This window comes from Merops nubicus, unplaced genomic scaffold (assembly GCF_000691845.1).
Source record: "Merops nubicus isolate BGI_N331 unplaced genomic scaffold, ASM69184v1 scaffold4540, whole genome shotgun sequence".
Taxonomy (NCBI): domain Eukaryota; kingdom Metazoa; phylum Chordata; class Aves; order Coraciiformes; family Meropidae; genus Merops; species Merops nubicus.
The window spans coordinates 63913-76233 of NW_008584692.1; the positions used below are offsets into that span (position 1 = coordinate 63913).

Genomic DNA, 12321 nt, shown 5'->3' on the forward strand with positions numbered 1-12321 from the left:
CAATGACCTGACGGGGAAAAACCCAATGGAAATTATTTGTTGAACTTAAGGGTTTTTAAAAATAGTGTTCTTTTCTGCCCCCTAATTGTAAAAGTAAGACTGTATACAAGCATGAGTTAATCTTAAAAATCTGTTGAGATGCTGATTTTGTACAGATATTTTATTTTAAAATTATTGAAATTATTCCTTTTCCATATCAGGGGGCATAGGGCATCACAAGTATTATTCTTAGTCACTGGCTGGTTTATATCCACGTTCTATTGTATTCCAAGTAGGTGAAAGACTGTTTCCTGAAACTAGCTGGAGTTGAAACAAGCAGCTGGTAAATTATAATAGCAAAAAGTGATAATGACACTTATTTCAGGAAGGAACATCTGCTATGGAAAACCTAAATGAGATGCAGTGTATGTGGTTCCAAACTGAATGTGCTGCAGCTTATCAAAGGCTGGGGAAGTACGGTGATGCCTTGAAAAAATGTCACGAAGTAGAAAGGGTGAGTGGGTGCAAACACCACCAGTTTCTCTCTCCGTATTTTTCATGCACTAGTGAAGATACTTGCTGATGTAATCAGCATGATTTTCTTTGCATGTAAAGTTTCTAGAATAATGATTTTTTTTTAAAAAAACAGCCTAATACTTGTGTGTTCTTTTTTTCTTGAAGCATTTTTTTGAGATAACAGATGATCAGTTTGACTTTCATACATACTGCATGAGAAAGATGACTCTCCGTGCCTATGTAGACCTTTTGAGGTTAGAAGATGTGCTCAGGAAACATGCCTTCTACTTCAAGGCTGCTCGATCAGCAATTGAAATCTACTTGAAACTCCATGATAATCCTCTTACCAATGAAAGTAAAGAACAAGAAGTGAATTCAGGTATCTAGAACTTAATGGAGGCTCATATGTGCATGATATGTAAAAACTAACTAAGCTAAATTAGTTATGTACTATAGAATAAATGTTTTAACTTTCACAACTTTTTCCTCTTTTCTGTCATGATTTGCCAGCTGAAAAGAGATAATAGGTAACATTCCACAGCTTTCTTCCTCTCTGTTCTCCTCACCTTATACTGTACAACTGGTATATGAGTGAACCTAGCTAGAGTTGGAGTACTTGGGGGAGGAGTGGCATTTCAGAATATTAAGAAGAAAAACTCAGTTTAGCTGTTTTTTCCATTCAAACAAGAGATAAATGTCATTAATAAGTGAATTGTTATCCAAACAGTGGATAGATTTTGGGGGGAAGGAGTCTGAATTGTAAGAATTGAATTTTGATCTATTGTATCTAATTTATTACATAATAATGTTAACGTTGCATTTCATTCAGTCATTTTTCACAGAAATTCAGGACCAAAGAATGTATGGCTTAAGTATGTATTAGCTACACTAAATACATGTAGGAAATTTTTTTTTTTTCTTAAATAGTGTGAAATAGAAAGTGGACTTTCCTAGGAAGCCGGTGGGGTGTGGTTTAAAAATCTGAGGGTTCAATGGCAAAAAGAGTTATGAATTTATTTATTTATTTTTTAAAGAGAAATAGTTGCTTCTGTTCTGGAATTACAGCTACTGTCAGCACTGCAATGGCCTCTGAATAGAGGGCTGAAATTAGTGTCTAGCTCTTTGCAAAGTGAAAAATATTTGACGTGAGGGAAAAATTTAATTTGTTTCTGTGTATAATTCAAGATCAGTGTGTAACAGGATCTTGACAGCAATGTGTTACAGACACTTAAGGTGAGGAAGAGCCTAAGAAGTCATATTGGTTCATTTGCTGGCTGTGCACTGGTACTCAAGTGACTCATCCACAGGGGAAGGCAGCACCATATGAATGTGGGGTAAAAAGAACTCCTGGTTCTCCTCACTTCTCTGTCTCTGGATGGTGGCTGGCCCCAGCAGTGAGGTCATGGTGCCATAGCCACAAAAAAGATGTGTTAGTCCCTCAGTAGCCCATTCTTCTGTTCCTTGCCACATTATAAGCACAAATACCAATCTTGGTGAAACACTGCAGTAAATGGAGTAGAAACCACAGTAGTATTCTGGCTAAACTGGTCAGGTCAGGGGGACAGCAGAGAAGAAAAAAAGGTGAATGGAGAGGCTTGAAGGCTCCTCTCATCTAGGCGTGCCTGTAGGAAATCATGTTTTGTGTGCTCTGCTTTTCATGCAGCTGTTAAACCTTCTTGGTTTATCTAAATGCTGTTCCAGTCCAAAAATCTGAACAGCGGTCAGCCTGAAAATCCATATAATGGTCCTGATAATACACACATGAATATTTTACCTCTTTGCCCCAAACAATGCCAGGTTTTGCTCGCATCCCTTCAGCTGTCCCATAGCATTTGCAGAAAATCAGTTCAATCAATATTACTGTGTATCGTTCAGACACTTGAATGAAAGATAACAAGCTTGTTTTAACGTGGACTATAAACCTGTCTGGATGTTTCTAGTTAGCATGATAAGGAAGCTGAGCTACACTCGATATTGGAGCTTAGCATTACCCTTGAAAACAGTCGTCTGCTTTCTAAGGCAAAACCCTGTCATAGATGGAACAACTTCATGTAGTTAACCTTTATAACAGTTGAGGTTTCTGTAACAACTACGTAAGAGAGAAGAGGCAAGATCAGGTGTTTTGTCATGCTATAAATAGTGATCCAGTAGTAATGCTGGACTAGACAGTGATTATAGTCTGGCAAATGTTGATAGTTATGGGAATCACTGTAAAATTCTGCAATTTCGATGTGTGGGACGAGTGTAGTAGCATGTCTGAGTGCTGTTTGAAAGAAGCAAGATTTGTTACTTAAATACTCTGTTAATATAAGTTCACTGTTGGTACCTTAATCTGTAGAAAATCTCTCGGCCAAAGAATTGAAGAAAATGCTTAGCAAGCAAAGAAGAGCACAGAAGAAAGCAAAGCTTGAAGAGGAAAGAAAACACGCAGAACGAGAGCGACAACAAAAGAATCAAAAGAAAAAGAGAGATGAAGAAGAGGAGGAAACTAGTGGGCCCAGGGAAGAGCTAGTTCCTGAAAAACTGGAAAGGGTTAGCATGGTCTTTCATGTTAAGTTCTTATGATTATCATAAAAAGCCTGCAATGTGGGATTACTATCAGGTTCTTCTAAAAGAATCCAGTTGTTCTTTTTAAAAAAAAATCACTTTCATGCAAAGATAGCTTTTTGCATTCTGTCTCTGTTTATGTTAAAGAAGAGTAATATTTCTTCCCTAATAAACCAAAATCCTATACTAATAATATTGTTACTTTCTTTAAACTTTGGGGTTTTTTTTTTAAACAGTAGTCCATCCTTCATTAAAATGGGTACTGAACAAATAGATGGTTCTTGCCTGAAGAGCTCTGGTTTTTCATACAGTGAATAGAGAAAAACTAACAGAAATGTGATTGCAGTTCACAGAATTTGGAGACATGAGCCAGTATTTCGCTAAGCACAAAGAGCTGTCTCCTGTGTCACAGGCAACACACTTGAACTTCTGAAGTTACTGAGGTCGTATTTAATTGTTTCCTAAATGCTAAATTACAACACTGAGTACATTACATAAGCAGTTGTCAGAGTTAGTGTTATCTTTGTCAACATGAAATCATGAGTAAGTGCCTCTAAATCCTGTTGTTCAAATAAAAATGTTGTGTTTTGGTTTAGTTCAGAAAGCCATCTGCAGTTTGCTGTTGGCCTCTGACTTTAAATATTCTAAATAACAGAAGCTGTCCTTGCTAGTTTTCATTTGTCATTTATTTTAAGCTTTAAATTTCACTGTATTTTTATTAAAACAGGTAGAAAATCCATTAGAAGAAGCCATTAAGTTCCTTATACCACTTAAGAATCTTATTGGAGATGACATAGAAACACATTTATTAGCATTTGAAATATACTTTAGAAAAGGTAAAGTACTACATAATTTTATTTTTGCTCTATAAAATTTTAACCCTTGACTGCAGCCAATGTTGCCTGCGTTTAGCCTAAAATGGTCTGGAACAGACAGATAGTTGACTGGAGCTGGGGTTTGCATCATACCCAGAAATAATAGGGGAAATAGGAGGTTTTGCTTGTTTTTAGGGTGGCTAAAAACAAGTGCTAAGAGCAAAGTTGTACTGTATATACTAACAAATGCTGTAGGAAGGTGCTTGCAGGGTGATTTTAATTATCTATGGGAAAGCAAAGCCATGCAGATAGCAACATCATCTATGCAGTGTTGCTACAGTTTGAGCAGCAGGCATTTCTATTTTATTAAGCATTTTGGATGGGATAAATAAATCTCCTTTCTGATTCTATGTAGGCATTGATGTTTCTAATATTTATACTAGATTTACCAAAGAAAACGGTAGCTGATACAAAGAGAAAAAGTTCTGAAGTTCTGTGTTCTTAATCTTTGTATGTTTTTGTTTTTTCTCCTTCCTGCAGGAAAGTTTCTGTTAATGTTACAGTCTGTCAAAAGAGCTTTTGCTATCAACAGTAATAACCCACGGCTACATGAGTGCTTGATTAAATTCTCTAAAGCTGGTATGTGTGTAGGAAGTCTGTCTGTGTGTACAAAGATACAGGAAGTTATATTGTTCCAAAGACATAACTACATGTTTCTGTAATGTATAATTACTCTTGAAACACAGACTGATATGGCGGGGGGGGGGAATGGTTTATTTTCTTTGGTAATACCCAAGAAAACACAGGTTGTTCTGTGCACATGTGTGTGTGTATTACATGGGACTCCTTCCTCCATTAATCCACCAGGCAGACCCAGTAACATATTTGGGCTCAATTTCAGATGAGTACTGTTCCAAAGATCCTTGGCACCAAGTTTTAAGACAATAAGTGGCAGATAGGAGAGAGAGATTCTGACTGAAACAAAGTATGTGTTGTTCAAAGTTGTGGACTTGCAGCAGAAAGTTTACATGACAGGGTGCCCTTCATGAGTGTTTCATCTATAAATGCCTCTGGTTATGCTTGTGTTAATCTGTTTTGAACTGAAATTCATGTTTCTTTTTCTCGGAAGTTTAGCAGTGGTGTTCATAGTTTCACTCTGTTTTCTACGGTTGTGTAAATGGGGTTTTATTCTCACCCTCTTCCCTTCCTCTTTCTAGTGTCTGACCATAGCAACCTCCCAGAAATTGTGAGCAAGGTCCTAACTCAAGAAATGCAGAAAATCTTTGTTAATAAAAACTTGGAAAGTTTTAATGAAGAGTTTCTCAAACACAATGCTACCTCCATTCAGCACCAACTGTCAGGTTTGTTTAACTCCTTTTCAAGAGCATTAATAAGTTAAGTGATTTAAATCCAAAATCTTTATCTGCAGTCCATAATTTTTATGTAAATTCCAGTGAGCCAGAAACTCATGTTTACATCATCAAACCAGGAAGAAAATTTAAAAAAATAAATTGAAACAACCAAACTCATTCACATTTTTTGTTAGATGCATAAGGAACCTGCTTCTTGTCTCCAAAAAGTGTGATCAAACTGCCACAGATACACAAGTATGGAAGCACTGGCATCCTTCCTATTGCAGTTTCTAGTTTTGAAATTATAAAACAAAAATTCCTGTCTTATTAGAAGGAGTACATTTCCCTGTTTTCTTACCAGCTGGAATGTCTGTTCCTACTCACAGCTTTGTCACATAACAACAGCATCAATAAAAATATCACAATGAACTTGTGCTACTTTTGCTTTTCTGCTTTGTGTGAATCTTCTGCTTATGCTGAAACAGGTTTGAAGTGATTGACTTATCAGCTGTGCAGTTTATAACTTCTTAAACTGTCATCTTTAACTCACGTTTGAAAATGTAAAGGTCTGAAAGACTTAAACTTGAAGTCCAAGAGTAGAAATGAGTGTTTTCTTGGCTTAAAATGATTACAAGTAAAAAAAAAAAAATTACAAGCAGGATTTTAATCCCTTTTCAAAAAAAAAAAAAATAGTCTAGTAATTTTTTGAAACCTTCCTGGATACAAAAAGCAGTAAGAACTAGGAAGCTTTCTTTAATTAGGAAAACAAATTTAATAATTGGGGAAATGAGTTGAGCAAGAGGAGACAATACACTCAGAATGATGCTTTTTAACTTTTCCAGTAAAATGATTTCTTAAGCATTTTGTTCTCTGTAGGCGATAATGTAGTGAGGTGTCCGGACTTTGGATCTGGGACAAGGAAAGTACAAAAAGTGCCTACGTGCCCCTTAAGATGAGATTTTTGAGTTAAGGAGCCACACAGTATTTTGCAGAGATGCCCAGACCAGTTCTGATAAACTGTTTGTGGTCCAGGAAGCTTCAGAGCTACATTACACAGTTACATTTCCAGAAGCAGATCGCCTGTGTTACGCTTGTGCTTCTAATAAATTCCAAGGGAGCTTTATTTTTGTTAATTAATTTATAAATAAGGGAGGAAAATATGGTTTATTAAAACTAACCAGAAGTCCTTATTCCCATTGATTTATAAGCTTTTGGATTCTGTGTGTTGGCAGATGTGGTATTGCATTTAGGAACACCGTTATCTAAGTGTTGTGTTCTTTCTTGTGGTAAGGTGCAAAGATGATGTATTTCCTGGACAAATCAAGACAAGAAAAAGCAATTGCTGTTGCTACTAGATTGGATAAAAACATGAGAGACAAAAATGTGAAGGTAAAAGATACAGTGTTTAAAGGCAAAAAATACACATTTTTGTGGGATCTTAAATGTTTACTTAACTGCAGAGTAATGTACATGCTTCATATATTGTTATTAATATTATTTGAAAGAACAAGGTTTCAAATATTTTTCCCCCAAGTAACTGTAAGATATCTGAATACCAAGAGAGAACCTGTGTGTGCTCAGATTAGCGTTGTTTAACAGTACATCTTTTTAGTAATAAACAGACTGTGAATCCCATTTATTAACTGTCACTTTCATTTCTTTAGACCTTAACAAAGGTTTTTGAGGCACTGCTTGATGGCAGTTTTGGAAGCTGCCACACTCAATGTGAAGAATATCAAGCAGCATGTCATAAACTGTTTCCTTTCACGTCTGCCTTTATGCCTGCCATGAATGAGGCCGAGAGCAGCATCACGCCTGTGAACCACACAGCCATTAACCACGACTTGCTGTCTAACGAGATCTGAAGTTGTCTGCAAGCCCCTCTGTGTGTGTGCCTCCATGCACACACCTAGACAAACTCTCATGACGTGCTGGCTGGATACAGATCAGGGTTACTTTTCCAGGTTGTATTTTAATATCTTTAACAGGTATAAAACAAAATATTTGGATAGCTATATGAAATGGAATCTACTATTAGTTATTTTTTTTTTTCCTCCCAACAAAAACTGCCAATATTTATGTAAACATTATCCTTAATCAGCATTTCTCATGTTTATACTTGTACAGTTTTAAGTCTTTTAATAATCCATCAGCCCTCCCTCACAAAAAAAAAAATGGATGTTAAAGACTGCTTTCACATAAGTGTCATTACATATGCAGAGAAATGTGATCATATCTTGTTAAGAAATTATCATTTGAGCGTTTTTAGCAGATTAAGGCTGAAGTGCTGCTTGAATTGCCCTTTTTGTCTTTTACTGTTATTTAGTGTTTTGGTTTTTTTTTTTTTTTTTTGGGTTTGGTTGGGGTTTTTTGTGGGTTTTGGTTTTTTTATTTTATTTTTATCGTTGGTTAGTTTGGTTTCTTTTGAAGCACAGTGACAATGGAAGCATTGGGAGTTTGCATGTTTTTGTCGGATGTGTGTCTTACATGGAATCAGTGTTGATGGATATGACAATTAGGTTTGTGTATTTAAAAAAAAAAAAAAAAACAACCCTAAGGCTTTTTGAAAACTTTATCTACGTTGTGTTCCATAGCTATTGTTTCCTTAAGTTTATGGTCAGTTTAACAGTTTTGTTTGAGTATCCTAAAGCAATTCCCGAGGGAAACATAATGAATTTGGTTGTGTTGTTTGTCCATTGTTCCATCTTCCCCTTCCTCATCTTCCTCCTGGCTTCTGATCACCTATTAACACTTATTTTGAAAATGCTGCTCCAGTTTTGGGCAAATGCAGAAGGTACAGTAATGGGGAATACAGCTCTTCTCTACATCACAAAAATTCACTGGTAAGTTGCCTCCATTACAAGTCTTAGTTGCCTGCTCATGGCCAACACTCCAGTACTTCCCAGGCCTAAATGCTGTTGCTTTAGGTGCAGCAAAGCAAATAGTATGTGAGGGGTATGTTTTACATTTAAAACTACTTAAGGGAGCACAAAGAGGCTGACTACAAAACACAATGAACCTTTTTCTTCCTTTGTATTCTGGTGCATTAACTATGAAATACACAGCCCATCAAAATGGAAGTCTGAATCTAATATACCTATTTAAAGCATAGTATTGCTGGTCAAAATGGCTACATATGACAGCTTTACCTTCTATAAGAACTGCTATCAAAACATAACTATACTGTGGCTTGTACAGAAAAATCCATTTTCTGGAAACTGTAATGGAATCATTCAATCTTGGTTTGTTTTTATTTCACTGCAATGTAAATAATTTCAGTAATATTAACTAGCCCCTCAAAGGCAAATAAGTTCACGAAGAGGGGATTTTATTAAGACAAATAAACTGTTCTAATTAAAATTCTCCTTTGTGTCTCATCTGTTTAGATTCAAAATTGTTGAATGGAAAATTCACTGTAAAATATTGCCAACGTATGTTATGCTGTAATAAATTATTTTGTACACATTTGGCTTTGGTTTGGAGTTTTTGTATATTGGACATCAAACTTCAGCTCATCACATTCATGCAACACTCACTGGTTTAATGTGAACTCTCTAAGTAGTTAAGAAAAAAGAAAAAAATATCACTGTTTAGCCCATTGAGATGAAGCTCTCTAGTAACTTACTATCCTGAGAAATACGGCAAGATGTTTTTTTTTTTCTTACATGTTCACCATGTACCATTTGCTGTGGATACAACTTGCTCAAAGATGCCTCTCAGGAAAGATGGAGAGGCAGTTGACCATAATGGGATTGTTTTGCCTCAGCAGTACCCTTGAAGCACTTTTTCAGCCCCGTGTAAGGTGAAGGCATGAAATGGTATCTTGGTCTTCTGTAGTTTATAGCCATAACACATTACTAAAGATTTAGTCCAGGCCTTGAAAAGATTGGTGGTACTTGAAGTCAGCTGATCCAGCCCTCTGGTACCTCCCTAGCTTGACACTTCAAATCAGACTTGAGCAAAAATACTGTGGTATCTTTTCAGCAGTTTATTCCTTGAGAAAGCAGATGAATTGTTTTAATATCTAGACTAAGAATTGTAGGAACTCTTTGGGGAATTCTGAAAATATAAAAACTGAGTCTTCTGACACGTAGTGTGTAATTTGATTTTCTCTTAGAACTGCTGGAAGCATGAGCTGCTGAGCTTTCTTCAGGGCTGTCATCACAGGTGTGAACTGCGTGGGACTATAGGTGCTGGGCAATCCTGTAGACCATTGCAAAGATGTAGTAGGGGAAGGATAAGAAAAAAAGAGGAAGAGAACAGATGGGAAGGAAATGTGTTTTTTCCTTTGTTCTGAAAAGGTCACAACTGTTCCACTGACCCACATGGAGGTGGAGAGAGCGAACCATTTGTGCTACTGATTTTTCTTCCATGGGCCTGGCCTGGCCTGGCCTGGCCTCGCCTCAATGAATGCATGAAGAGCAAGGCAGCAATTTTAGGAGGTCCTAAGTAAGTTACTTGAAGATGCATCTGTGGCCAGGCACAGGTAGACCCTTCTAATGTCTGGCATGTTTCAACTGGGAACAGCCTTTGTGGTGAGGACTGGTAAAGTTCTGTGTGGAGTGGTGGTTCTATTAAAAAAAAAACAACATTGACTAGTGTAGGAAGTGAAGCCATGGTCCTCCCTAAGTAGAGCTCTAGCTAAGTCTTAGAAACTCATGCCTGACTCAAACCTGAGAAGTCTGGAAGAATTGCTAAAGACCAAAATAAATTCCAGATCTTGTAATGTGCTTGAGTATTTTTATGCTTGTTTGTTGATTTTTAGTTTTCTTGGGGTTGGTGTTTGTTTGGTTGGTTGGCTTTTTTGAGAAAAAGCAAGAAAAAATCCTTTTCCTAATCAAGGAAATCACACTGTTTTTGTCTGGCAGATCAAAATTTCTGTGTAGGTCAGGTTTAATACATTAACAAAAAATGTGGAGTTTTTTAAAGTACTATTTTGCTACAAGTTTTTATTGGTTTATTTTTCAGTATTCAAATGCTTCCCAATCTTGTGATGAATTCTTACAACCTCCTTCAAATTCTGTCTTTGTTGCATGGTGTGATGTGTGTCATAACAACTCGCGGGTCCCTTAAGGTGGCATCTGCTGCCGAGGCAGAAGGAGAACACAGACGCAGGCACAGTCCAGCAGAAGGCTGCCTGCAGAATGCAACGCCCACCGCCCTCGGCAGGCCTGGCACCCTTGGATAGTTCAGGGGCTTCAGTGGAGAGCTGCCCGAGCTTGCTGAACGGGAGGGAACGCTTCGCTCTGTTCTCTGACTGCTCCCGGGGGTTGACAAATTCATCAGACAATCCCCAGAAGTAGCACTGGAGAAGCAGGGGCTGGGGGGCAAAAATGCTGCACCTCCTTTGGTGGCAGGAGCCTGCCTGTGTGGCTGGGCATCAGTCCAGGTCTGCAGGGGCTGTGCCCAGCCTTGAGGCCTGCAGACGGGCTTCAGAAGGAGCTGGAAAGAACAGTAGTAGCAGCAGTGCATCTTGACTGCATAACTAATTTCACTTGAGTAGGTACACATCAGAGAAGCATGGGCACAGTTCTGACTCGAGCTTGGGTTATGTGCATTTGCTGCTGTCCACAACATGCTCTGCAACCTTTGTGCTCATATAGCACCTATATGATTAAGTACTTGGCTGTGGTGGGGATGCGTATATATATATAGAGAGAGAGGTTGGTTAGGCTTCGTTTGCTCATTACCAGTCAGCAAAGCCTTTAAAATGCCTTACATAGTCTGGATGTAAAACTATTGATGTATTAGTTTTGGTGGCTTGAAATGACAATAAACAAGCTTACGTGACTTGCTTTGTGGACCTTTGAAAATCTTTTGGTTTGAGCTGTTTTATTGTAGGATTCTTTTATAAATCCCTGTTGCTTATCCCCACATAAATCAAATAATTGTGTTAACAACAGGAATGTCACAAGACTTGATTGGCCTGGCAGCCAGTCTCAGTCCTGCAGTCCTGGTGGCATCTCACACAAGTACCCCCTCGTTCCTTCTCTCGTTCCTTCTCGTTCCCGCAGACAGGCAGACGTACCCCAAGGCTGACAAACTTTTCATTGTAGGGAATAAGCCTGTTCCAAAAGCTCAGGCCCTGACAGAGTACCCCGTACCTGATACTTGTATGGATAACAACAGTTTAATCCAGAATTATCAGTGTGGAAGGGGTAGTTTCTCACACCTCTTCAGCCATAGCACCTCCAGATTTCCCAAATAATGAAGAAATACCTCTTCAGGTAGGAAGAGCTATAAGTTAAGCTTTAAGTGCGACAAGAGATTCCAATGTAATCACGTTTTTGTAAGTGAATGCACTTCCCATTTATTGTTTCAAGAGCATCGTATGTACTTCTGGCATTAGTTTTTCACGTCTGGAACTGCAGGTGTTAATGAAAAGTGGTCGGTTAGTGGATCTTCCACTAGAGGGAAGCCTCGCATCCAGAATACTTCCACAGTAATAAAGGCTGCAGTCTTGTTTATTTTCAGGTGTTTCCTGGTTTTGTAGTAAGAGCACAGGAAAATAGGAGCATAGGAAATGCTTCTCTTTTCTTTCAGGAAGCGGAGAGAGATCATCAGTGTTTGTATGTGCTTAAATGGCTGAATTAGACTCACGTTTGTATAACCCAGCTGTCCACAGGCATTGACATGGGGGTCTGAAGTTGAGAGTGCAGTTGTTTGGGCTTATTTTATACCAGCTGAGAACAGAGATATTGGGGAAGGATATCTGAGATGGCAGATGATCAAACTGGCCTTTAGGGAGATCCTGCATCATATGTGGGAAGCATTGATCAGCCCTGTTCCTGCCCTACTCTCTTCAGGCTGCTGAAGAGAGGCAGAATGTATTTGCCTTAAAGATTGGACATCACTCCAATTAAGTTATCATAGACTAAATACTCTCTTCACCACTCAGACTTTGCTGCTTAAACATAATTCAAGTCTAGACAAAGTGTTTGAGAATGTGCTGTTAATGTTTAAGAGAAGTTTCAGGGTTCGAGAGGGTCCTAGAGGTATTTTAGGTATGCAGTAAGGCAGGAGAAGGAAATACATGGTATTTCCAGAACTGATTTCATGTGATAACTGATCAAACTTGAAGCAAACTGAGAAGCAAGGACTGAAGCAGTATC

General features: G+C 38.1%; 1 protein-coding gene across 1 annotated transcript in view; it reads left to right on the forward strand.

Annotated features, from left to right (window-relative positions):
* Window positions 1-7532, forward strand: part of NAA16 (N(alpha)-acetyltransferase 16, NatA auxiliary subunit) — a 57284-nt gene extending 49752 nt beyond the window's left edge. Inside the window, exons 12-19 of the mRNA XM_008944903.1 lie at window positions 365-493; window positions 661-874; window positions 2834-3027; window positions 3770-3878; window positions 4398-4496; window positions 5075-5218; window positions 6501-6598; window positions 6874-7532. Of these exons, the coding sequence (XP_008943151.1) occupies window positions 365-493; window positions 661-874; window positions 2834-3027; window positions 3770-3878; window positions 4398-4496; window positions 5075-5218; window positions 6501-6598; window positions 6874-7074 (1188 nt within the window). The 3' untranslated portion in view covers window positions 7075-7532. The remainder of the gene's footprint in view (window positions 1-364; window positions 494-660; window positions 875-2833; window positions 3028-3769; window positions 3879-4397; window positions 4497-5074; window positions 5219-6500; window positions 6599-6873) is intronic.
* The last annotated feature ends 4789 nt before the right edge of the window (window positions 7533-12321 follow it).